Below are 27,275 nucleotides of genomic sequence, written 5' to 3'. Positions count from 1 at the left end.
GCAAAGGTTCCTCGAGTCACTACTAATTCTAAGAGTGTACTGCGGACCCTCATCAGGGAGGTGTTGCCATGGAGAAGACAGGGCCAGGGGAAGGTGTCCGCAACCACTAGTTGTGTCTAATGAAGACGCTAATGAGAATTTATGCGGCCGTGGCTTTGAGCATTTATTTATGTGTAGAACTATCCAAACACCATCCCCAATAGTGGCACGCGTAGCCTATCCGGACTCACTCACTGATGAAACTAATTGGTTAATAAATGGCTTGCGAGTAGTTAGGGTCTAGCAGCCTATCCAACTGGTTGCATTGAAGCCTTAACATATAATGCAAAGTATGCATCCTGATGTAATATTAAAACCATATCATGCACATACATGTCCTCATTAACCCTTAAGTCTTATACCCAAAGTGCCCAAATTAACCAGTTGAGCTTCTATTCAACTCATGAGTAGAAGACGAGATATTTTCTTGCGCCTAATAAGTCATTCTCTATACCTCTGAAATGTTAATTTATTCCCCATGCTGTCATACACGCTTCGGGATAAAGGTTCCCCTAGGTACAGATCTAGGATCAGCTTCCCCTCTCGCAATCCTAACCTTAAGCATTAGCGGGGAAAATGCAAAGCTGACAAGCCCAGTAAGTCTCATGTGACTTGGGTTTCAATTGTGAATGCTACTAGTTGCTTTATTATTCCATAGTGAATACCTGTATATTACTGGCATTACTCATGTGTGACTTGATTGGGTGCATTGCTTAATGGTCTCACGCCGTCTAAATAATTGCACTGTTATCTCCGTCTGAGATTTTAACAGTATCTTGCATGCAGCAGAGCAGCAGCGCACAATTCCTAAACATAAGTGTAAACGGTGTGTTAAATATTTTGATGATGGACATTAATTGTTGAGCAATTTTAGTTTTCAATAGAGCTCTTTTTATTTCATAGTCAAGCATCACTACAAAAAAAAAATCACGCAGGCATTTATGGTTGTCTGGGGTTTCCTTTGTGATCATTGTTAAATTACATTTTGTACTTTTACGTTTGCTCACAGTGTGTGGGATATTTAATTGGCTCACACTGTCATAAAATGCTCACTCACACAAGCTTCAGCGAAAAACTCATTACATCTTCCCGAAAGAAGTCTTCTCCATTTTCCCTTGGAAAAAGCAATCAGAGCTTAATTTGACTTGACACATGGTAACATTCCAAACACCTCTGCTGATGGTTGTTGACTTAACTTTAATTGTTCATTTGTAAGTGATACTTACAGTAATTGTTTTTAGCATTTCTCTGGGATTTGAACCATAACATGGAAACATTCCTGGAGTCAGAAAAGTATCTACTTTGATTAAGCTGAAAGCCCCCTCCCCCACCCACCTCATCTAAATCAAACAATGACACATTCTTTAATCAGGGTTGACGCCGCTGGATTTCCAGTGGACTATAAAACCATATGGACTGGTGTACTGTAGATCTTGGGATTGTATTTTACCTGTTGTGTTAGTTATTCTAACTCTGCACCTCCAACCCAAACTCCAGATAAAAAGTGTGTCCAGTGCACAACTTTGCAAGCAAGAATAAACCTGCACCTAGTTAATACCAAGTGTTTTCCTCAGACCCTTAGGTCTTTTACCATGCATTCCATCTTTAAACATGAAAAGAAACGTAGTCCATTGAAACGCGTAACTGTAAAACATCTTTCAAGCGTGTGTATATAGGTTATACCCTCCACCCGCCATACACACAGACTCAAACATAACAAACCATATCCTGACATTTTATTCATGGAGCTCCATTCAAAGTATAATGTAGCGATAGGGGGAAAATATGCCAAAGACTTAACTTCACATCTGAGACTCCTACCATATACGCCATACACACAGTCGATTTAACTCAACCATAGGCATGTATCCATCTTCAAATGCCAGGATTATCAATCCTAACCCCATTTTCCTCGCCAGATTTGGTACATTTTCATACTGGCAGCAATACCATCACCAGGCGTGTCTCTTTTTTTGAGCTGACATTGTTGTGAATGTGTGTGTGTGTGTGTGTGTGGGTTGCTACCATGTCTTTAAATATAGGCAAGATGAAAGGCATAGCATTTACCTTGATCAACAACATGTTTACAGCTTTGAACTACTTGGCATGGGCAATGGTTGGGCTGAGATTCACACACAATGAGAAGGTTTATTTGAAGCTAATCTGAGAAGAACGCTAGAATGACATGGTTGACAAACCTTTCGGGGTTGACACACATTTTCGGTTAAACAGGTTCGCCAAGCTAAGGGATGAAAACATGAGACAGAGCAATTCAGATGTTTCAAGTGGAACATGGAAATGGGAACTTTTTCAGATGATCGTTCCTTTTCTCCATCAACTCTATTTCTGTTTTCAAAATGAGAGGAAAGAAGGAGGACTTCAGATGGCTTTGCGCGTTCGAGGTCTTTCTCTCTCTCTCATTCCACTCTGTCGTTTGTCCTGGGATTCTACCGAGATGCAATAGGACTAATGTTATTGCACTCAAACACGTTCTACATCTGCTGCTGCGCTTGATATTTTTGGGTCAAATCACCAGTAAAAACATATGAACGGATCAATCAAACATCAACAATCAGAAGAAAATCATCAGTTGTAGAGCCCAGACAAGATGTCATGTTTTCTTCTCTCACATCTTGTAATACGGCGGCGGCAACAACAATAACATCTGGAGTATCTGATAATAATGACCCCCTAAGTGTTTCTGCACAACATTTCCTCCGCATTAGAGAAAAACCTAAACCTCCAACACCTTCCCTAAATGTAGCTACAGCTAGAGACGTAAATAATGCTCACATAAATCATTTATTTCCCCCCACCCACCCCCCATTTCAAAGACCATTGTTCTGCTTTGGTATTAGTACACATGTATTCACATTTATCTGTGAGTGTATAATACATTCGAACGGTTTGTCTCTCGTACATGGCCAGGTAGCGAGCGAGTAGCAGGCAAGTGCCGAGGCAGTGTGTGATGCATTAGACTAATCTGATCTCATTATACCAGAGCTTGTATGTGGACCACACTTTCAACAGGCCTTTCATCAGCCCTCCCTGCTCCCTCAGCTTTATCTCCTGTTTACTCAAATATATTACAATACCTGAGGAGTCTCTGCTGTATGGCCTGTGGACATACACACACACATGCATACACACACACACATGGTTACGTGCATGCACACAAACGTACGCACGCCCACATACACACACACACACACACACACACACACACACACACACACACACACACACACACACACAGAGGCTGTCATTGCTGTGTGGGCACTGTATTTCTGTGCACTGTACTGCTAGCTGTGATAGTGCAATTGATTCTGACATTTGTTTAACATTACTTCTCCTCTCTCCCCAACATTGTGAAGTGAATTGTACTTCCTGTCCCTGTGCAAACATTGTCTCTACTGTTTAAGTTTTTTATAAAAAATGTGAAATGTGTCATAAAGGCAAACAGTGGGACAGCTGTAAAGTGTACAGATAGGGGCTGTTGAACTTGCTGCAAGGATTTCCTTATGAGATGGTACTACCGTCCCAGAATGACTTTCATAAAATGGCTACTGTCATTTACTATTAGATTGATACTTTTGTTTGATGTGTTTTAACATTATTCTATACGACTACTACACATAAGAACAGACAGTACATTTCACTGGGCTGGATTCCAATAGGAATTACAAATCACTTGCAAGCTAGAAACCATGACTGTGGATGCTTCCAAAATGGCACCCTATTCCCTATGCAGTGCACTGCCTTTGACTTGGGCCCTTGTCAAAAGCAGTGCACTGCATAGGTAATTGGGTGCCATTTTGGACGCAGCCTGTGACATTAAGGCTTATTTTCTATCTGTGACGAGATAATCCAGAGTTCTATAAGGTTGAGTCTGAACCCTAGCTGGCTTACCATTGGTGAATGACAGCCTTTTTAATGTCCTGCACAGGATGTGACACGAGTCATGAAATCTAGTGTGCAGCGTGTAATGGTTGTATTGTGTGAAATGTGGCCCATTGTGCTGCTGAAGAACTGTTGGAGTTGGAGTGACTCTCTTCACTTCTCTTCTCTTGTCCTCTACTCTCTCTTCTAGGAGGTATAGTGTTGCTTGCTGGTGATCGGAGCTTGTTCAACCATTTTCTAGTGATTCCATGGAGTGTCAGTTTGGTTCCTGCTGCTTGGTTGGATTGAGGATGGGGTTAGGTTGGGTGAGTGTAGGGTTCAGACCTGAGTTCAAATCCTATTTGAAATCATTTAAAATACTTTATCAAAAAATGCTTTGTTTGTTAGTGGACACAGGAATTCCTTCTAGTTCAGATCAAAATATACATAATGTACTTTCAGAGGAACACATGATGATCTCACACGGTACTGTTCAGTACCTTTTAGGATATACATTGAGTGTACAAAATATTAGGAACACCTTCCTAATATGTGACTCGTTTCAGGAAACTTAGTGTATGTCACGCGTCACTACTTCACAGGAGAGGCATTTGAACATAAACTGTTTTTTTTTTTTTTTTTTCAAAATGCGTTTTTGGATAAAAATGCCTTCTGGAACATGAGAACTTTCATGTGCCTTAACAACAACCTTGTATGACATCTGTAAATACAAATACAATTGTTAAATTACGAGCCTAGTTTGTTTAGCCACATAAAAAGACAGGACGGGCTGGACATGCCAAGAGATGAGTTCGGATTGGTCTGCCATGTAGCAGGCTTCTGTCTATAACATGAGCTGATCATTATGTGTGGGTAATCCGTTCTAACGCTGCTTTTTTGAAAGATATCACGTAGTAGAAATGCAAAAGTGTTGTTCTCCACTTTCTGGAGGACCGAGTTTTGAAATCAGTGGAATTAAAGTATGATAGCTAAGGAGAAGGAGAAAATTCTGGCGTTTGATTGCAAACATGCAGAGGGTGTCAGAAAGAGAACACACAGAAGGCTATTGTATTAAACACCTGTCTCCGGATGACATCTTCAAACTAAGGGCAACCACGGCATCCGTGACAGAGAGGGAGAAGCGTCCATACATGTATATGGGTAAGATAGTTTAGTTAGCTACATTTTCAGATTTTACACGTTTCTAATTTTGTCAGAAAGTCGATATCATTTCAAGTTAAAGCGTACTGTTAGCTATATACCTAACGTTAGCTGGCTGGCTCGCCAGCTAACGTTACATGTATGATCTGTGTAGTAATATTATCCGTTTCTCAGAGCCATTTGCATTGCTAGTTATAGCCTGATGTTAGCTAGCTAGCTAACATTCAACCTGGTTAGCTAGCTACCTGCAGATTCATGCAGGGTAGTAACGTTATGAGTTGAGATTATGGTTTATTGTTTAGCTAACTACATGTCTAAACAAAAGACTCCACTATGCAAGTAACGTAACAATGTCAATAGAATGTTCATGATGTCACTGCGACAACTGTTGACAGATGTAGCTGGTAAATTCACTCTGGCTATCTACTCCGATTTCAGAGCACTCTCGTCTATCATGAGACAGTTGCTAAAAAGCATACTTTAATTGTTCCCAGCAACACAGTTAGTCCCCAATGCTCTGGATAACATAAAAACAGCCAGCCCAGTTCTGCTAGGGTGGGTAAAATGGTCAGAGTGAGCTGTTCTCTCATTTGTGTCTGGAAGTAGCTAGCAAGCTAGCTAACGTTAGCCAGTTAGTTTGGATGCTTGACTACTGTTGTTAGGTCAGAACGCTCGGATCAACCCTACTCCTCGGCCAGAGTGTCCTGTGTGTGATCTGACTGCTCCGAGAGCAAAAATCTCTGAATTTCCGAATGGACAATCTGACATTGCTCTGAGTTTACGAACGCCCAGAGAGCACTCTGAGCACACTCTGGCACTCCAGATTGAATTTACGAACACACCTGTAGTATAAGCCTATCAAGGCACAAGGCGAGACCCAGATGCAGACACAGGAGGCAGATGGTTGGAGTCTTACAATGTTTAATAATCCAAACGGGTAGGCAGGAGAATGGTCGTGGACAGGCAAAAAAGTCAAAACCAGATCAGAGTCCAGGAGGTACGAAGTGGCAGCTCGTGGTCAAGGCAGGCAGAATGGTCAGGCAAGCGGTTACAGAGTCCAGAAATAGGCAAGGATCAAAACCGGGAGGACTAGAAAAAGGAGAATAGCAAAACGAGTACGGGAAAAACACACTGGTTGACTTGACTAAACATACAAGAGGAACTGGCACAGAGAGACAGGAAACACAGGGATAAATACACTGGGGGAAATAAGTGACACCTGGAGGGGGTGGAGACAATCACAGGAACAGGTGAAACAAATCAGGGTGTGACAAAACAAGCCTTTAGTCTTGAAATCTTTGGTTGTTTATTATATGGCATCACATGTGAATCTTAAAGAGATGGGTGGGGCTAAGGCTTAAGAGGGTGTGAACGATGTTGAATGGGTGTAGGTAAAGAAGAGCTCTCCAGTAGGTTTACCAAAACATTCAAGTCCCATTTTCTCAACAGTGTGGTTACAAGTTTATCAACTTTCATGGCAAAATTAATGTCCCATTGTTCCTCAACTGTAGTGTATTATATACCATTTTCTAGCTCTGAGTCTCTACTTTTATCCAAAGTAAAAAACACAATTTCTTTCAAAAGTGTTCAAAGTAGTAGCAAAAAATAGTAGTAAAAATACTCTATCTAGTCCTTGGCCTATATCCTAATCTGATTTTGGTGCAGGTCATGTTGTTCTTCACATTACGGTCTTTGGTAAACACACACTATATAAAATCAAATCAAAGTGTATTTGTCACATGCACAGGATACAGAAGGTGTAAATGGTACAGTGAAATGGTTACTTGCATAGTGGAGTCTTTTGTTTAGACCCATAAGCCCAACCCATACTACCATGCACCATGCATGAATCTGCAGGTAGCTAAAGCTAGGTTCTGGCACCAGGCTAGGTTCAATGTTAGCTAGCTAGCTAACATTAAGGTGTAACCAGCAATACAAATGGATTTCTGAGGTACAAATAATATTACTACATGGCTCATACACGCTAGCTAGCAAGCCAGCCAGCTAAAGTTTTAATGGTGCCGGAGGGGATGGCTGCCGTTTTACGGTCTCCTAACCAACTGTTCTATTTTATTTGTTTTTTCGCATTGTTTGTAACTTATTTTGTACATAATGTTGCTGCTACCGCCTCTTATGACCAAAAAGATCTTCTGAACATCAGAACAGCGATTACTCACGTCAAACCGGACAAAGACTTTTTCTTTAATGAGTCCGACGAGAAGGATATCCTGCTTTCCCGAGACCAGGCCCAAATCCCCATCATTCGCATGAAGAAAAGACAGAGATACAGGTCGGGGTGCCTTGTGAGAATTTGTCAGCGAGTGTGTAAACCGCCACTACAATCCGTCCTATTGGCCAACGCGTAATCATTGCAAAATAAACTGGATGATCTACAATCAAGACTATCCTACCAACGGGACATTTAAAACTGTAATAGCTTATGTTTCACCGAGTTGTGGTTGAACGACGATACAGATAATCTAGAGCTGGCTGGGTTTTCTGTGCATCGGCAGGACAGAGCAGCCACATCCGGTAAGACGAGGGGCGGGGTGTGTGTCTATTTGTCAATAACAGCGGGTGTGCGATGTCTAATATTAAATAAGTCTCAAGGTATTGCTCACCTGAGGTAGAGTACCTCATGATAAGATGATTTAACAATCTACTAAGAGAGTTCTCATCTATGTTATTCGTAGCCGTCTATTTACCACCACAAACTGGTGCTGGCACTAAGACCGCACTCAAAGAGCTGTATAAGGCCATAAGCAAACAAGAAAATCCTCATCCAGAAGCGGCGCTCCTAGTGGCTGGGGATTTTAATGCAGGCAAACTTAAATCTGTTTTACCTCATTTCTAACTGCATCTCACATGTGCAGCCAGAGAAAAAAAAGACCACCTTTATTCCACACACAGAGCTAAATGTATTTTATGCTCGCTTCGAGGCAAGCAACACTGAAGCATGCATGAGAGCACCAGCTGTTCCGGACGACTGTGTGATCATGCTCTCCATAGCCGATGTGAGTAAGACCTTTTAAACAGGTCAACGTTCACAAGCCAGATGGATTACAAGGACGTGTAATCAAAGCATGCGCGGACCAACTGGCAGGTGTCTTCACTTACATTTTCAACCTCTCCCTGGCCAAGTCTGTAATACCTACATGTTTCAAGCAGACCACCATAGTCCCTGTGCCCAAGAGCGTGAAGGTAACCTGCCTAAATGATTACCGCCCCGAAGCACTCACGTCGGTAGCCATGAAGGGCTTTGAAAGGCTGGTCATGGCTCACATCAACAGCATCCTCCCGGATTCCCTAGACCCACTCCAATTCGCATACCGCCCCAACAGATCCACAGATGTCACAATCTCAATCGCACTTTCACTGCCCTTTCCCACCTGGACCAATGGAACACCTACTGTATGTGGGAATGCTGTTCATTGACTGCAACTCAGCGTTCAACACCATAGTCCCCACAAAGCTCATCACTCAGCTAAGGATCCTAGGACTCAACACCTCCCTCTGCAACTGGATCCTGAACTTCCTGACAGGCTGCCCCCACGTGGTAAGAGTAGCCAACAACACGTCTGCCACACTGATCCTCAACAGTGGGGCCCTTCAGGGGTGTGTACTTATTGTACTTATAGTCCCCTATTGTACTTCCTGTTCACCCACGACTGCGTGGCCAACACGACTCCAACACCATCATTAAGTTTGCTGAGTAGACAACACCTGATCACCGACAACGATGAGACAGCCAATAGGGAGGAGATCAGAGACCTGGCAGTGTGGTGTCAGGACAACAACCTCTCCCTCAATGTTAACAAAACAAAGAAGCTGGTCACGGACTACAGAAAAAGGCGGGCCAAACAGGCCCACATTAACATCAAATGGGCTGTAGTGGAGTGGTGCTGTAGTGGAGCGGGTCAAGAGTTGCAAGTTCCTTGGTGTCCATATCACCAACGAACTAACATCGTCCAAACACACCAAGACAGTTTAGAAGAGGGCACGACAACACCTTTCCCCCTCAGGAGACTGAAAATATTTGACATGGGTCTCCAGATCCTCAAAATGTTCTACAGCTGCATCATTGAGAGCATCCTGACCAGTTGCGCACTGCCTGGTATGGCAACTGCTCGGCATCTGACCGTAACGGGATCGATATGACAATAGCCAGTGAAAGTGCAGGGCGCCAAATTCAAACAACAGAAATCTCATAATTAAAATTCCTCAAACACCATTTTAAAAGTAATTTTGTTGTTAATCCCACCACAGTGTCCGATTTCAAAAAGGCTTTACAGGGAAAGCACCACAAACGATTATGTTAGGTCACCGCCAAGTCACAGAAAAACACAGCCATTTTTCCACCCAAAGACAGGAGTCACAAAAAGCAGAAATAGAGATAAAATTAATCACTAACCTTTGATGATCTTTATCAGATGACACTCATAGGACTTCATGTTACACAATACATGTATGTTTTGTTCGGTAAGTTCATACTTATATAAAAAAAATCTCAGTATACATTGGCGCGTTATGTTCAGTAGTTCCAAAAACATCCCATGATTTTGCAGAGAGCCACATCAATTTCCAGAAATACTCATAATAAACGTTTATGAAAGATACAAGTGTTATACATGGAATTTTTTATCCACTTCTCCTTAACTTTTTAGGGGTAGGGGGCAGAATTTTCACTTTTGGATGAATTGCGTGCCCATAGTGAACTGCCTCTTACTCTGTCCCAGATGCTAATATATGCATATTATTATTACTATTGGATAGGAAACACTCCGAATTTTCTAAAACTATTTGAATTATGTCTGTGAGTATAACAGAACTCATATGGCAGGCAAACTTCCAAACAGGAAGTGGAAATTCTGGGGCTGGTTGATGTTAAACTCATCGTCTATTCACATCTCAGTAAGATATGGATCTGTTCGCACTTCCTACGCCTTCCACTAGATGTCAACAGTCAGTAGAACGTGGAATGAAGCCTCTAGTGTGATGTGGGGCCAGATGGCAGCTATTTGAGTCAGTGGTCTGGCAGAATGCTAGTTCCTGGTTACGCGCATTACTCATGATATCGCCATGCTTTCCATTACTCTGTAGACAAAAACAAATGCTCTGGTTGGAACGTTATTGGATATATAGGATAACAACATCCTGAAGATTGATTCTCTACTTAATTTGACCAGTTTATTCGACCTGGAATATAACTTTTTGAAGTTTTCGTCCGAGTTCGCCTGGACCGGCGCCAGCGTTTGGACATGTGAACTAAACGTGCTAGCAAAAGTAGCTAATTGGACACTAGTAATGGACATTATTGAACAAAACAACGATTTATTGTGGAACTAGAATTCCTGGCACTGCATTCTGATGAAAGATCATCAAAGGGTAAGGGAATATTTATGATGTAATTTCGTATTTCTGTTGACTCCAACATGGCGGAGAAATGTGTATTTCTGAGCGCCGTCTCAGATTATTGCATGGTATGGTTTTTCCTAAAGTTAAAAAAAATCTGACACAGCGGTTGTATTAAGAACAAGTGTATCTTTAATTATATGTAAAACATTTATCTTTCATCAAAGTTTATGATGAGTATTTCTGTTATTTGACGTCGCTCTCTGTAATTACTCCGGATATTTTGGAGGCATTTCTGAACATAGCGCCAATATAAACCGAGATTTGTGGATATAAATATGCACATTATCGAACAAAACATAAATGTATTGTGTAACATGATGTCCTATGAGTGTCATCTGATGAAGATTATCAAAGGTTAGTGATTCATTTCATCTCTATTTCTGCTTTTGTGACTCTATCTTTGGCTGGGAAAAATGGCTGTGTGTTTTTTGGATTTGGTGGTGATCTAACATAAATATATGTTGTGTTTTCGCTGTAAAACATTTTTAAAAATCGGACAGGATAGGTAGATTAACAAGATGTTTATCTTTCATTTGCTGTATTGGACTTAATGTGTGAAAGTTAAATATTTCCCAAAAATATTTTTGAATTTCCCGCGCTGTCTTTTCAGCGGAAAGTTGTGGGGGGGGGGGGGGTTCCGCTAGCGAAACATGTGTCCTAGAAAGGTTAATGCAAACGCTGTGTCAGATTTCAAATAAGCTTTACGGAAAAAGCAAACCATGCAATAATCTGAGTACAGTGCTCAGAGACCAAACCAGCCAAAAAGATATCCGCCATATTATGCAGTCAACAGAAGTCAGAAATAACATGATAAATATTCATTTACCTTTGATGATCTTTATCAGAATGCACTCCCAGGAATCCCAGTTCCACAATAAATGTTTGTTTTGTTCGATAATGTCCACTATTTATGTCCAAATAGCTACTTTTGTTAGCGCGTTCACAAAGTCACGAAGCGCGTTCACTAGGAGCGGACGAAATGTCAAAAAGTTCCGTTACAGTCCGTAGAAACTTGTCAAACGATGTATAGAATCAATCTTTAGGATGTTTTTAACATAAATCTTCAATAATGTTCCAACTGGAGAATTCCTTTGTCTGTAGAAAAAGCAATGGAACGCGAGGTACCTCTCACGTGAACGAGCGTCACGAGCCTGTGGCACTCTGCCAGAACACTGACTCAAAGAGCCTTTATGAGCCCCTCCTTTGCAGTAGAAGCCTCAAACAAGTTTCTAAAGACTGTTGACATCTAGTGGAAGCCTTAGGAAGTGCAACATGACCAATATCCCACTGTATCTTCAATACGGAATGAGTTGAAAAACAACCAACCTCAGATTTCCCACTTCCTGGTTGGATTTTTTCTCAGGTTTTTGCCTGCCATATGAGTTCTGTTATACTCACAGACATCATTCAAACAGTTTTAGATACTTCAGAGTGTTTCCTATCCAAATATACTAATAATATGCATATATTAGCAACTGGGACTGAGTAGCAGGCCGTTTACTCTGGGCACCTCTGGGCACCTTATTCATCCAAGCTACTCAATACTGCCCCCAGCCATCAGAAGTTAATGACCGTTCCCCAGGTGCATGTTCATTAATTGTTTATGGTTCATTGAACAAGCATAGGAAACAGTGTTTAAATGGAGGATAGGCAGGCAATGGAACAGAGATTTTTCAAAATAAGAGCCACTTCCGGGTTGGATTTCCTCAGGTTTTCGCCTGCAAAATCAGTTCTGTTATACTCACAGACTTTAGAGTGTTTTCTATCCTAATCTGTCAATTATATGCATATTCTAGCATCTGGGCTTGAGTAATAGGCCGTTTACATTGGGAACGTTATTTTTCCAAACATAAAAATTCTGCCTCCTAGTGTTAAGAAGTTAAACAATGAAGATCTGTGAAGTTATTTCGATTTTTACGACTTATCTTTGAAAGACAGGGTCCTGAAAAAGGGCTGTTTGTCAGCGATTGGGTGCAGAGATGTAGCGGAGTCAGGCGCAGGACACAGGTTTGAGCAAAACAACTGAGTTTACTCAATAAAACAAACAAGCAATATTCCAATAAGGAAAATACAGACAGAATAACACCTACAACAACCACTAAGACACCAACAATACCGGACAGAACAGAAAGGTATGCCAGAGGGTTAAATAAGGAACATGATATGGGAATTGAAACCAGGTGTGTGTAATACAGACAAAACAAAACGAAAATGAAACATGGATCGGTGGTGACTAGAAAGCCGGTGACGTCGACCGCCGAACACCACCCGAACAAGGAGAGGGGCCGACTTCAGCGGAAGTCGTGACACTGTTTATTTTTTTGCTGACTTTATGTATTTTTAAATCCATTGTGACCTACACCCTCTCTTGATCCCGTGCGGCATAGGCAAGATGCAATAGATGTATACATATATATAGATGTATACATATATACATATGAGATGAGTCAAGTAGGATATGTAAAAATTATTAAAGTGGCATTATTTAAAGTTACTAGTGAAACCTTTATTAAATCCATTTATTAATATGGCCAGTGATTTGGGTCTGTATGTTGGCAGCAGCCTCTTTATGTTAGTGATGGCTGTTTAGCAGTCTGATGGCGTTGAGATAGAAGCTGTTTTTCAGTTTCTCGGTCCCAGCTTTGATGCACCTGTACTGACCTCGCCTTCTGGGGTGAACAGGCAGTGGCTCGGGTGGTTGTTGTCCTTGATGATCTTTTTGGCCTTCCTGTGACATCGGGTGCTGTAGGTATCCTGGAGAGCAGGTAGTTTGCCCTCGGTGATGCGTTGTGCAGACCACACTGCCCTCTGGAGAGACTTGCTGTTGAGGGCAGTGCAGTTGCCGTACCAGGCGGTGATACAGCCCGACAGGATGCTCTCGATGGTGCATCTGTAAAAGTTTGTGAGGGATTTAGATGACAAGCCAAATTTCTTCAGCCTCTCCTGGAGATGAAGAGGCACTGTTGCGTCTTCTTCATCACTGTGTGGGTCGACCATTTCAACTTCTCCACCACTGTCCCGTCAATGTGGATAAGGGGGTACTCCCTCTGCTGTTTCCTGAAGTCTACAATCATCTCCTTTGTTTTGTTGACGTTGAGTGAAAGGTTGTTTTCCTGACACCACACTCCGAGGGCCCTCACCTCCTCCCTGTAGGATGTCTTGTCATTGTTGGTAATCAAGCCCACTACTGTTGTGTTGTCTGCAAACTTGATGATTGAGTTGGAGGCGTGCATGGCCACGCAGTCATGGGTGAACAGGGAGTACAGGACGGGGCTGAACATGCACCCTTGTAGGGTCACAGTGTTGGGGATCAGCGAAGTGGAGATGTTGTTTCCTACCTTCACCACCTTGGGGGTGGCCCGTCAGAAAGTCCAGGACCCAATTGCACTGGGCGGGGTTGAGACCCAGAACCTTAAGCTTAATGATGAGCTTGGTGGTTACTATGATGTTGAATGCTGAGCTGTAGTCAATGAACAGCATTCTTACAGAGGTATTCCTGTTGTCCAGATGGGATAGGGCAGTGTGCAGTGTGATGGCGATTGCATCATCTGTGGACCTGTTGGGGCGTTATGCAAACTGAAGTGGGTCTAGGGTGGCAGGTAAGGTGGAAGTGATATGATCCTTGACTAGTCTCTCAAAGCACTTCATGATAGTCAATCAGTTCAGTTATCTTTGCCTTCTTTGGTACAGGTTCAATGGTGGCCATCTTGAAGTTTGTGGGGACAGCAGACTGGGATAGGGAGCAATTGAATATGTCCGTAAACACACCAGCCAGCTGGTCTGCGCATGCTCTGAGGACGCGGCTAGTGATGCCGTCTGGGCCAGCAGCCTTGCGAGGGTTAACATGTTTAAATGTCTTACTCACTTCGGCCACGGAGAAGGAGAGGGGGGCCCGCAGTCCTTGGTAGTGGGCCACGTCGGTGGCACTGTATTATCCTAAAAGGGGGCAAAAAAGGTGTTTGGTTTGTCTGGAAGCAAGACTTCGGTGTCTGTGACGTGGCTGGTTTTCCTTTTGTAGTCCGTTATTGCTTGTAGACCCTGCCACATATGTCTCGTGTGTGGGCCGTTGAATTGCGACTCCATTTTGTCCCTATACCAACATTTCACTTGTTTGATTGCCTAACAGAGGGAATAACTACACTGTTTAGATTCGTCCATATTCCCCGACCTCTTTCCATGGTTGAATGCGGTGGTTCGTGCTTTCAGTTTTACGCGAATGCCGCCTTCTATCTATGGTTTCTGGTTAGGGAAGGTTTTAATAGTCACAGTGGGTACAACATTTCCAATGCACTTCCTAATAAACTCACTCACCAAATCAGCATATAAATTGATGTTATTTTCTGAGGCTTCCCGGAACATTTTCCAGTCCACATGATCAAAACAATCTTGAAGTGTGGATTCCGATTGGTCAGACCAGCGTTGAATAGTTCTAGTCACGAGTACATCCTGTTTGAGTTTCTGTCTATACCGTAGGAAGGTACGAGCAAGATGGAGTCGTGGTCAGATTTGCCAAAGGGAGGGTGGGGGTGGGGGTGGGGGAGGGCCTTGTATGCATCGCGGAAGTTAGAGTAGCAGTGGTCCAGTGTTTTGCTCGAGCGGGTACAACAGTCAATGTGCTGGTAGAATTTAGGTAGTCTTGTTCTCAAATTAGCTTTGTTAAAATCCCCAGCTACAATAAATGCAGCCTCAGGATATATGGTTTACATAGAGTCTAGTGAAGTTCTTTCAGGGCCACCGAGGTATCTGCTTGGGGGGTATATACACGGCTTTGACTATAATCTAAGAGAATTCTCTTGGGAGATAATGCGGTCGGCATTTGATTGTAAGGAATTCTAAGTCAGGTGAACAAAAGGACTTGAGTTCCTGTATGTTGTTATTGTTACACCATGAGTCGTTAATCATGAGGCATACACCACCGCCCTTCTTCTTACCAGAGAGATGTTTGTTTCTGCACGGCGCATGAAGAAACCCGGTGGCTGTACCTACTCATATCCCGAGTGAGTCATGTTTCCGTGAAACAGAAAATGTTACAATCTCTGATGTCTCTCTGGAAGGCAACTCATGCCCTAATTTCGTCCACCTTGTTGTTTAGCGACTGGACATTGCCGACTAATAGGCTCGGAAGTGCTGGGTGGTGTGTTCGCCTTCTAAGTCTGACCAGGAGGCCGCTCCGTCTGCCTCTCTTCCGGCGACGACGTTGTTTTGGGTCAGTCTCTGGGATTAGATCCAATGTCCAAGGTGGAGGTTCGAACAAAGGATCCGCTTCGGGAAAGTTGTTTTCCTGGTCGTAATGCTGGTAAGTTGATTTTGCTCTTATCTTCAATAGTTCATCCCGACTGTATGTAATAACACAAAATAAGTAATACATAAATAACTAATTACTGCATAGTTTCCTAATTCCTTGAAGCGAGGCGACCATCTCTGTCGGTGCCATCTTGAAACATGTTTACCACTTACAAGGAACAAATGGATTTGTCACTGTGGTGGTACTAAGTATATAAAGGCAAAAAGTATGCTTTTGTACCTGTGGAGAAAGGTACTATCATTTACCTATAACTAAAAGTACAAAGGAGGACCTTACAGGGTACCACCCCAGTGACAAGCTGTTGTACCCTTTTAAGGAACAAATCTAAACCTTTATTTCTGAGCGTGTAGCCAGAGACAAAACAGTTGCAGAGCCAAAGTCAATTTGAAGTTATGTTGGTATACTTAAAAGTGTTTTTTAATGAAGTCTACAAAATACATTATACATTACTAGATATGTTGCCAATGATTTAGGAATGATATATTATGCATTTGTATGTCAATCCCAATAGTTAAGCCCAATCTATAGACCATATGAACTAGTAATACATGTTTTGAGGAGAATTTGACATGAGCCAATTTGTACAGTAAGTTACCTGCATCATAGTAGCCAATAGGTTACTGTAAAGTTGCAGTAAATTACTGGCAAAACAGAAGCCAGTAGATTTACAGGACTTTTACTGAAACACACATTTACAGCATATTATTGGACCACCTGAATACAGTAACATGCTATATTTCTAGAATGTACAGGACATTACTGGAAGCACAGTGTCACGTCCTGACCTTAGAGAGCCTGTTTATTTCTCTATTTGGTTAGGTCAGGGTGTGATTTGGGTGGGCATTCTAGTTTTCTATTTCTTTGTTGGCCGGGTAAGGTTCCCAATCAGAGGCAACTATCTATCGTTGTCTCTGATTGGGAATCATACTTAGGCAGCCTGTTTTCCACCTGAGTTTGTGGGGTCTTGTTTTTGCACAGTAGCTGTATAGCCCTGCAGAACTTTACGTTCATAGATTTTTTGGTGTTCATTCTAAAATAAATTAAGATGTACACTTTCCACGCTGCGCTTTGGTCTCATTCTGACGACGGACATAAGGCACAGTGATTGGTAAACTGTTGCAGATTTACAGTGCAGGCAGCTAGTGCCAACGACGGCAGTATTTCTATTACATGTCAATACTGTCAATACCAGTTTTTTTAGTTGTATTTCACTGGCCTGAACTACAATTCATGTAACCTATTGTGTAACAGTTTAATTAGAATTCATGCATTTTGTATTTTCGAACAGAAAAACACAGACATTGACTGACCAGGTGAATCGAGGTGAAAGCTAGAGTATGATCCCTAATTAATGTCACTTGCTAAATCCTCTTCAATCAATGTAGAGGATGGAGAGGAGACCAATTAAAGAAGGGTTTTTAAACCTTGAGACATGTATTGGGCATGTGTGTCATTCAGAGAGTGCATGGGCAAGACATAATATTTGTGTGCCTTTGAACAGGATTTGGTAGTACGTGCCAGGCAAATCAGTTAGCATCACACACTACAACATTGCTGAATTTGATGTTTCTGATGTTTTGTATGCTCAGTGTATACTTGCAAGTAGAATGCTTAACTACAACATTCTCGGTAACGGTAACATCATATTTTTACTTGCAATAACTGTGGTATATTCTTGTTTACCTTAGTTTACACTGACTGTAAGTCGCTCTGGACAAGAGCGTCTGCTAAAGGACCAAATTTAAATGTAAAAATGAACAATTGCAAAGCACACTGCTGGGTATTATTCTAATGACCTCCGCCCCCAAATAAGGCCACATTTTATCAAAATACAAATAGTTTGAGGGCAGAACTCATTAGAATAATCACCAGCAGTGTACTTTGCAAATGCTCATTTAAATGTTGGTAATTTAGCAGACAGTCTTGTCCAGAGCGACTTACAGTCAGTGCATGTAATTTAAGGTTAATAAAAAAACATATCACAGTCATAGCGAGTAAAAAGTTTCTGTAACCGTTACTGGGAATGTTGTTGTAGTTAATCATATAGTGGTCTGAAAAAAATGCTTTATTTGTTACCACATACTTTTTAGTTGGATCTCTGGCTAATGCAACATATGTTATTGTAATATTCACAGTAACTTGCCACCAGCTTTCTGTGAGTTACTGTAAAATGCAGAGCAATGATATAGTACAATACTGTAAAATGTGCTTACTAAACTGTAAGAAAGGTAATGCCACTGTAATCATGTTTGTATTTTACTGTAATTCCATGGGATTAGTGCAAGCAGGTTGGCTGCTAGGTATTTGTATATTACAGAATACTTATGAATATTTGGTGGTTTATATCCTTCACTCTTCTAGAGGCCTAAACAAATGCTTCCAAACTGACTGTGATTACAAGGAAAAACAGATCAAAAGGAAACTATTTAATATTCAACCATTAGAGGTTTAAGACCCGCTGTGACTCTGATATTTTCCGATATAGGTTAAATTGTTGGGGCACTACCGTATATCACTTAAATTGGTACAGCTCTCTCACTTACGGGTGCAACAAGTATAGCCTCTTACAAGGCACGCCTCAAGATTTCTTAATGAGACACAATAATACCATGCACCACAAAAGGTTTTTGGCACTCCAAATGTACAGAATGGTACTGTATTCTGTGGGGTGGTACTTAATTACAGTAAATTACTGGCAGACAGTAAATTATTGTAGATTTACAGGACAAATATTTTTAAAAAACAATTGTATGACACTGTATTCTGTGGGGTACAGCATTCTCACTACTGGGTGTAACAAATATAGCCTCTTACAAGGCACGCCTTAAAATATCTTAATGAGCCAGCGATTCTTTCCCCTCCTACAACATTTTTCCACAATGCACAATAGTTTACAGTATGATGCTGTAAATATATAGCAAAACAGGTCATATAGTCCTATAGCAATTAATGTAATTTTACAGAAGTGTAACGGAGCCCCCATAATACATTGCTCTTTACAGTACTGTAATATAGAACTACAGCAGCTAATTGTGAAAGTTTTGCTGTAAATTTACAGCAATTTGTTTGTGATAACGTAGACTCTAGTCATTTGAAGTAGGTCCTGTTTGACATGTAGTCTGTGAAATTATACGAACCACCCCTTAACTGCAGCTCTGTGGGGGTCAATGCACTGGCTGAATTCTGAATATGCACTCCTGGTGTAGGATAGTATAGTGGAGGACAGAGCCTGTTTTTTTGTCCCCCTGTTCACACTGACAACTCCAGCTGTCACACACAGGGACAATGGAGAAGAGAGGGGTGTGCACTGAATAGAAGAAAAAAAACTGGAGACCTCCCCAAAGACTCATCATCTGCATTTGACAGGAACCCTTCCTCCCCCACCTCACCGCCCCCTTCCCTTTCTCCCTCCTTTTCTCTCTCTTCTCTCCATAATCGTCCTCCTCTCCCTGTAGCTCTCCGCAGGGTCATTTGTCCGCTAAATAACTAATTAGGAGTTTTAGTGGGATTTTGTAAAACTGATTTTTTTTCTATGCTTTTCTTCCTAGATTGGCCTTTGCTCATATAGCCTATCAGCTCATATGTTTCGCTCAGATAGGTCTTCACTAAATTTGTTGTTCAGTCTATGCTGTTATTACGAATTAGAATACTAGAATAGGTATGAACCTTCTTTTGATGGTCCAAAGGTCAGCCATGTTGGTCAGAGACTTTGCCAGTGCTGTGATAATATATTGTGTAAAACAATGAATGTGAAGAATTTAGATAGCCAGACAGTTTTAGAGGGATGATTCCATACATTTTTTCAAATGAACTGCCAATATGCCAACATTTCATTTAAACAATGCAGTAAATCCACAGCCATACATACACTGGCTCAAATCAGTTGATGATAGGACTTAGACAAGTTGTAAATGCAACAAGGACTGATATTGTATCATATAATAGCACTCACAGCTTTCCAAGAATCTGAGACATGTAGACCTAGACATGTAGACCTTGTCTATTTACATATTTCTTAGAGGCTATTTATAAAGAAAAGGTGTATAAAACCCATATAAATTGTATTTATAATTATATGACAATATTTTAGGTTGACTATAATTCCATTACACAATTTCTGATACATCACATGCCTTACTTTTATAAGTAAAAGCAAGAAATGCATCAGTTATGCCTCTACTGTTATTCATTCCAATTTGACTGGTTCGGATTTCTCCCTGACTAAGATGGCTGCCATTTTCGTACCATTACCGTTATGGAACTAGACTCTCTAGTAATGTAACTGGTAAAAGGTTATACAGTCACTACTGATGGACACCCCGCCCCCTCTTTCTGTAATGCATGCATTCATTCTGGCTATTAGCCTACTGTATTATTATAGGCTACTGTATTTAGGAGAGTGATAGGGGGAAAGGGTGGAGAGCGCGAGAAAACAGCAATGCACACAGAACACAGAGACCCCAAGTAGCTTAACAAATGAGTGGCTCACCCAATGTCCATTCATGTCCCCCCTCAGCCCACAAGCCTATTAGGCAAGCATCCCTCCTTGAGCATTCACTGTCGACAACATGTGGAGGCATCGCTATAGCAACCAGTGGCTATGACATGTGCAACAGACAGGGACTCCTAAGGGCTGAATAAAAGGAGTGTCTCAACCATATATGATCTCAAAAAACCCAACCCCTCTCCCCTTCCTTTCATTGGGCACAGAGGCGCTGAAAGGACCCACTATAGGCATCTGCAGATTCTTGCGAGGCTCGGAGAATCAGGCGGGCACATCACCTCGTTCGTTCTCCTCCTCGTTATTTTATTTTTCTTCTTCTCAATCTTCGTGCGCGAGCATTGGTAGCTGCAGTCTTTTGTTGACGAGGGAGGCGCACCGGACACTGGTAACTTTTGGGGAGGAGAGGTTTGAGTGGGAGGCTGGTTGTGCGCCGGCCACACTGGAGCTGCGGTAGTTGCACCTGCTCTCTGGAATACAACACATATGTCTTATGTACTGCAAAACATCTGACTTGCGGATCAACATGGATTTTGGTAATTTAGGTAATTATTTTCCAGCTTGTGTTACATTTTGGCTGGTGCTGCTACAACTAGTCTAATGCAGCGGGGAGACGTGCACGTTGCACATTTGTCTGGAAGGCATGTGTAGGCTAGGCTATCAGTTTTATGTGGAATTAGATGATATATTTTTAATGAATATTTTGACAGCTGCTTTTGTTTCTGTAATTGATTGCATTTCAATTGATTTGCAATGCTTGCGTGAGTTGCCTCATTTCGTCACTCTGTCGATGCTCCAATCACCCGAAAGATGCTATAGTGTCGGGGAAGAAATCTAACAACAGCAAAAATAGTTCAAATTTAGACGGGTATGATTAGTGCGGTAGTAGGCTAAAGTGTTTTAGGCCTATTTTAAGTTATAAGCTAACAGGTTTTGAAAATATAGAAAATATGTTTACTTTACAGCAGCAGAGCGGGAAGTGTCCAATCGTCACATCTGTATGGGGAAGATACAAAGTTTTCACCTGAAAGCTCATTCCCTGGATACCAATGGAATTAATTGATGAACTAAGCACATTCGAGTTTTTGAGAAGATCATTTTCTTTCATTTGCGAGTTGTTACCTTTAAGTTAATTTTGCATAAAAAGTTTGGGGATATTTCTTTACGACCTTTGCTATTATCTACACACTGACATTGATTTGAGATAGGAATATAGGCATCTTTTTTTAAATTACAGTTGATTGGCAAAGCAATTACTTATAATAAAAAATGAAAAGCTGCATGGATTTACTTTGGCAAAGGTTCTTATTTACCGCATTAACACTTTTGTATAACTTTTAATTGAGAAATTCTTGTATATTGCAAAATGGGAAATTATTGTTTGATTTGACTTAATCAGACTGGAAAATGGCTGAAATTGATGGAATAAGTGATCACAGGCCTGTGACCTTTATCTCAGTCATTTGAATAAACCAGAGCTACCGAAATCCATCTGCCCTTTGTCTTCAGCTAGATCTGCTAATCCTAGGGAGAGAGAGAGAGAGAGAGAGAGAGAGAGAGAATAAGTGAATGTAAAAACATCACTGGGCATCCTGTTCCGATGCAAGAAAATTTCAAGAAGACTGTTTTCATTCAAGGTGATAAACAAGTGATAAACAAAAATAATAATAATAATTCTGATTCTGGCTCAGTATATAACAATATAACAGATTTCCTTAAGAGTGTTATTCATAATTGCACACGTTCATTAATCTATTAACTAGGCAAGTCAGTTAAAAACACAGGCGAATTTACAATGACTGCCTACCCCTGCCAAACCCGGACGACGCTGAGCCAATTGCGCGCCACCCTATGGGACTCCCAATCATGGCCAGATGTCATGCAGCTTGGATTCGAACCAGGGACTGCAGTGACCGCGCTTGTACTGAGACACAATGCCTTAGACCGCTACGCCACCCGGAAGCTCAAATACGCCTGTCAATAATCATAGTGTGATTTTATAATGTTTATACACGTTAATATTTATGACATACATGAAAATTATGATCTGCAAACAAATCAATGTGATTTATTTGTCTATACTTTTTTTAATGATTGTTTGGTTGTTTAAATGTTGTTGTTTTTTTTACTTAGTTGACTACCTCTGTTTACGTTTCTCCATTCACGCTAATTAACAAAAACTCCTCTCTGGCGTAAAATGGGAGTCCTCTCTCTCTCTTTCCCTCAAGAGAATATGCTATTCGTTTGTTATCTTTATCCTCTTAGATACGTCTGGAAAGGACATATTGAGGGGTGTGAAGATTATTTAAATCTGCATTTTTTTGCTAGGATCAATTAACAGCTTCCTACAAAATATATTTTAGTCACTGTATGTTGTCATTATAGCGGTTTTATTTCATATGAAGTTATATACCAGAATAATATTTTAACTATAGCACAGTATAATATTGTTGTAATTATGGCATAATATATTTTGATACCATAAAAGCACAATCTCAGATTTTTCTCCCCAACATTTAGAAGAGTAAACATGAAATAAACACTAGACATGTCACAATATATTTTCATGTTAATTGAATTCAAACTAATGATTTACTGTCATGTAAACTAAGAACATTTCTTTTCATGGAGTCCCTTTTCATGTGGCTTGCTTAGAAGTGTTAAGCTGGTGGAGAGAAAGCAAGAGAGAGAGAGAGAGAGAGAGAGAGAGAGAGAGAGAGACAGACAGACAGACAAGGGGTGGAAGGGCTGCTGTAGTAGACTAAAGCTACCTTCCTACAGTTTCATATGCACATACCAAGCCTCAACAATCCAGCTTACATTTATCCTTATCTATCATATTTAATCATTTCCCTCATATTCAATCTGTCAAAGGATAGCATTGATGTAATAGCTCAGAGGTAGTCAAAGCTTTTTCACTCATATACTGTATGTTCTTTACGGTTTATTACAGGACTTGTTTTAGACCTCTCTATTGGTATCAAATCCATTTGACTTTTGATTGAAGCTGTATTTCAGAGTCACATCCATTGTAATCAACAGAAACACACACACACACATACACACACACACACACACACACACACACACACACACACACACACACAGCTAACCTTGTGGGGACACACAATTCAGTCCCATTCAAAATCCTATTTTCCCTAACCCTATCCCGTACTCTTACCCTAACCTTAACACCTAACCTTAACCCAAAAACCTAACCTTAAACCTTACCCTAAACCTAACCAAAGCTCCTAACCCTAAAACTATCCCTAGCTCCTAACCGTAACCCTTAACGTAATTCTAACCCTAACACTAATTCTAACCTTAACCTCCCTAAAAAAAGGCATTTGGCCTCGTGGGTACTAACAAAATGTCCCCAGTTGGTCAAATTTTTGTTCGTTTACTATTCCTGGTCTTCTGGTCCCCACAAGAATAGTTAAATATGTCCATACACACTCAACAGACCTGCACGGTAATCAGTGTGAGCATATAAGCAAAGGCCTCAGCATCCATAAAGTCACTAAAGGTTAAGGTGTTCATGCATTGTAATTATGAATGTATTTCTTTTCTGATACAAATTATAGATGCTGCTAAATGTGTACCTTACCCTTTTGCCCCCTAGGACTAAGTACTATGTTTCAGTGGTTGATGATTGTTTTGTGCTTTTGATTTGATTGAAGTTGAAAACCCCTCTTTAATTCTGATTGTTGGAAATTTGAGTGCATTGAATAGATTGAGGTAGACAGGATACTTGATGGTGTTTGGCCGCTCGTCCAAAGTCTCTGCAGTGCATCTGGGTTCATATTCTATTAGAAAGTGCTAAAACCTTCCCAGGGGTCCATGCACTTACTGAGACCCAGCCAGGCAGCCAAACAGGGACCTGTGAGACAATACCATGCCAATACCAAGCTATTCTCTTGGGCTTAGCGCTGACCACCGGGGAGGGGGTTAACAACGTCTCTGAAAGGCCCATTCTAGTGGGCTTCTGCTGGGTACACACAATCTAAGATCCCACTTTCAGGCGCTCCTAGCCATTAGCTCAGGGGCCTGGGCCAGGGCCTTAATTCAGCCAAACTCAAGGCTGGAAGGCTATTAGTGAAATATTTTACTGTCTAAACCTCCTGTAGCTGCACAATGGCAGATCTCCCCATGCCAGGACAAAATGGGCCTAAATGACTATAGAGCAGCCAGTGTGTGGGCTGGACAGGAGAGAGTAATAGAGCTTGAGGGAGTTTGAATGCACACTATAAAACTACTATTATTGTAAAGTAATGAGTGGGGTGGGCAGGAAGTTAATCTAGGTGGGGATGAGTGGGCGTGGGTGGGATAGACAGGGAGGGAAATACTGTGCGAGTTTGTTTCTGTATTTCTGGAAGACAAATGACAGAAATCCCAAGTCTTTTCTAATATGGAGGTTATGCTTTTCCTTTTGCTGCCAGATTTATGTCCATTTCCGTGTTTGTAAATTGTGTCACTGGTGTGTACAGATGTAGGATCTTAATTTGATCCAGTTTGCTACAGCAGGAAAATAATTCTGCCGCAACAGGAAACGTGAATTATTATGTGGATTATAATTCATGGACATTTTTGTAGGGGTTGATACATTGTTTGTATGGGAAAATCAAGTTTGACACTTTTAAGTGAAAATTACACATTCCAGAAGAGTTTTTAAACCTCAAAACACTTTACGTTTAACATTCAACATCTGTATGTGTGTGCGTGCAGATGTGTAGGGCCTTTTCTCATCCCCTTTTCTCTCTCTCTCTTCCCAGAAGGGCAGCTTGAAACAGATCCCGGTGGTCAAGGAGAGTCATCTGGAGTCTGGTCAGTTCATGGTCTTGGCCATCATCTCCATGGTCCTGATCACGGGGGCGCTGGCAGTGTCTGGCTGGCTCTTCTGCCTGCGCCACCGCTCCCACCTCCAACTGAAGGAGAAACTAACCAGCCTGGGGACTGACACCAGCGCTGATGCAACCGCAACCTATCAGGTGAGAGGAGCCTCCTCGGCTTCCGCCAATCACAGTGCAGCCGCTGAGTGCTCTGCTGGTAGAGAATGCACTCTGGTCCCGGTCCCTGACGCTAGCCTTATTCTGATTGGTCTGCAGTGACACGTAGTCGTTGTGTTTTGAATGACTTGATTTGAAGGGAATATCTGGTTGATTTTGTCACAAACAGTTATTTGTAAAATGTCTCTTTGTTCATGATAGAGCTAGGTTGTGATTTAAAGGGTGGTTATCAATAGAATGTAAAGTATGTAACGTTTCTGTAACCTAATTGCAAGATTACCCATCATTTGATTTTGTATTATGGAAAAATGTCATTTGTGATTTGATTGTTATTTTGAAAAAAAAATGGAAATAGAATAAACATTTGCTTTTTTACCATCCAAGTCAAATGTTAGCCTTGTGAAACCAGACTGACCGCTGCACTCAGGCTGGTTTAACAAGGCTAGTCAACTGTATCCAGAGGTCTAAACTCCAGACAAAGCCTTGATATTCCATTGAAGGTTGTATTGGCTATGACCTGTGACTAGGGGAGAGCCCTTTCAGCAGGGGAACGGGTTCATTGTATGACCTATTCCTTCCATTCCTCCAGGACCAGCGGCTGGCTGGCTGACTGGGTGGGTGGCTGGCTGGCTCGTATTGATTTTGTCCTGGGCTCAGCTGTGCTCAGCATGGGCACTCAGTGCACATCCACCCATCACATTCACATGCTCAATATTTAATCAGCTTTCCACAGTGTCGCCTTTCCCGATTGTACACACTAAAGAGGGACAATCATTAAGAAAGCAGAGAAATGTTTTGTTCTGTAACCGTTCATTCAGGCCCCTGTTTCTTCAATGTTCTTTTATTCTGTTGGTTTAATGGACTTTTACAGTATTTACGATATTTTTGTATTTTTACAATAAAATAGGTGTTGTTGGAGCCTATCATGTTTACTAGAAGAACAGATGAATTGTTATGTGAACGTAGCATGTCAACTGTTAAGGCAGGTATTGCCAGTTAAGTGGTTTAGCAATCAATCTCAACTCTATACCGTCCTTCTTTTTTGTTATTTGCTTTAACACTGAACTTGAAGCAATGAGACTGTCTGGCCTCCATGTGTGTACAACATATTTTATGGTTACAGATATAGCTCTAGGGTATAGAAAGTATAAGGGTTGCACAATTCTGGTAACTTTCCCCAAATTACCAGGTTTTCCCAGAAATCCCTGTTGGAGGATTTACTGATTTCCTGCTCATTCCCTCCTCCTCCTATTCCAACCGGGATTTCTGAAAACTTGGACATTTTGGCAAAGTTAACTAAATGATGCAACCCTAGCCAGTACAGTAGTACATTCTCAGAGTATTCTGACTATAGTTTTTGTTTGCTGGATTACAATTTGTTTTCCCTTGTTGAAAAGAAACAGGGCTTGCGTCCCAAATGGCACCCTATTCTCTATTTTAGTGCACTTTTTTTACCAGAACCCCACGGGATATGTAGGGAATAGAGTTCCATTTGAGACGCAACCCTTGACTCTGTAAAGGTGTAGACTAGAGATACTGGATTAATTATTAAGTGGACGTGGAAAGTGCCCTGAGGACCTGGCCCGGGGCAGATTCTCATGGTCATGATGATTAAGGTTAGACGTAGGGAAAGCTGATCCTAGACCAGGGTTTAGGTGCTGATTCCTAGAGGGAAATATCTCAATGATAGATCATGAGATAGACTAGTAGCCATGCGCTCCTTTCAGAAGACACTGCCTTCTGCTCTTCTGGCTTGCTGTTATGGGCCCTGGTCAAAGAAGTGCACTTCATAGGGAATAGATTGCCATTTGGGATGCACCCCTGGTTATTAATTGAGGTTGAAGATCAGTCTGTGGGTCTGACTGGTGCAGGCCACACACCAAACACGATGGGCTTCACAGATTACTGTGAATATAATGGAGAAATCTCCAGCTCCACATAAGACTGACACTATCGGGAGTAGGGGGGG

The 27,275-nt window shown here is 41.5% G+C and overlaps 1 protein-coding gene across 1 annotated transcript in view; it reads left to right on the top strand.

Moving 5' to 3' along the window:
- LOC129822798 (receptor-type tyrosine-protein phosphatase N2-like) overlaps positions 1 to 27,275 on the top strand; it is a 264,670-nt gene that overhangs the window by 200,553 nt on the left and 36,842 nt on the right. Inside the window, exon 12 of the mRNA XM_055881221.1 lies at positions 25,073 to 25,288. Within this exon, the coding sequence (XP_055737196.1) occupies positions 25,073 to 25,288 (216 nt within the window). The remainder of the gene's footprint in view (positions 1 to 25,072; positions 25,289 to 27,275) is intronic.

Source organism: Salvelinus fontinalis, chromosome 25 (assembly GCF_029448725.1).
Source record: "Salvelinus fontinalis isolate EN_2023a chromosome 25, ASM2944872v1, whole genome shotgun sequence".
Taxonomy (NCBI): Eukaryota; Metazoa; Chordata; class Actinopteri; order Salmoniformes; family Salmonidae; genus Salvelinus; species Salvelinus fontinalis.
The sequence above is the reverse complement of the archived record's forward strand: the minus strand, read 5'-3'. Positions and strand labels throughout refer to the sequence as shown.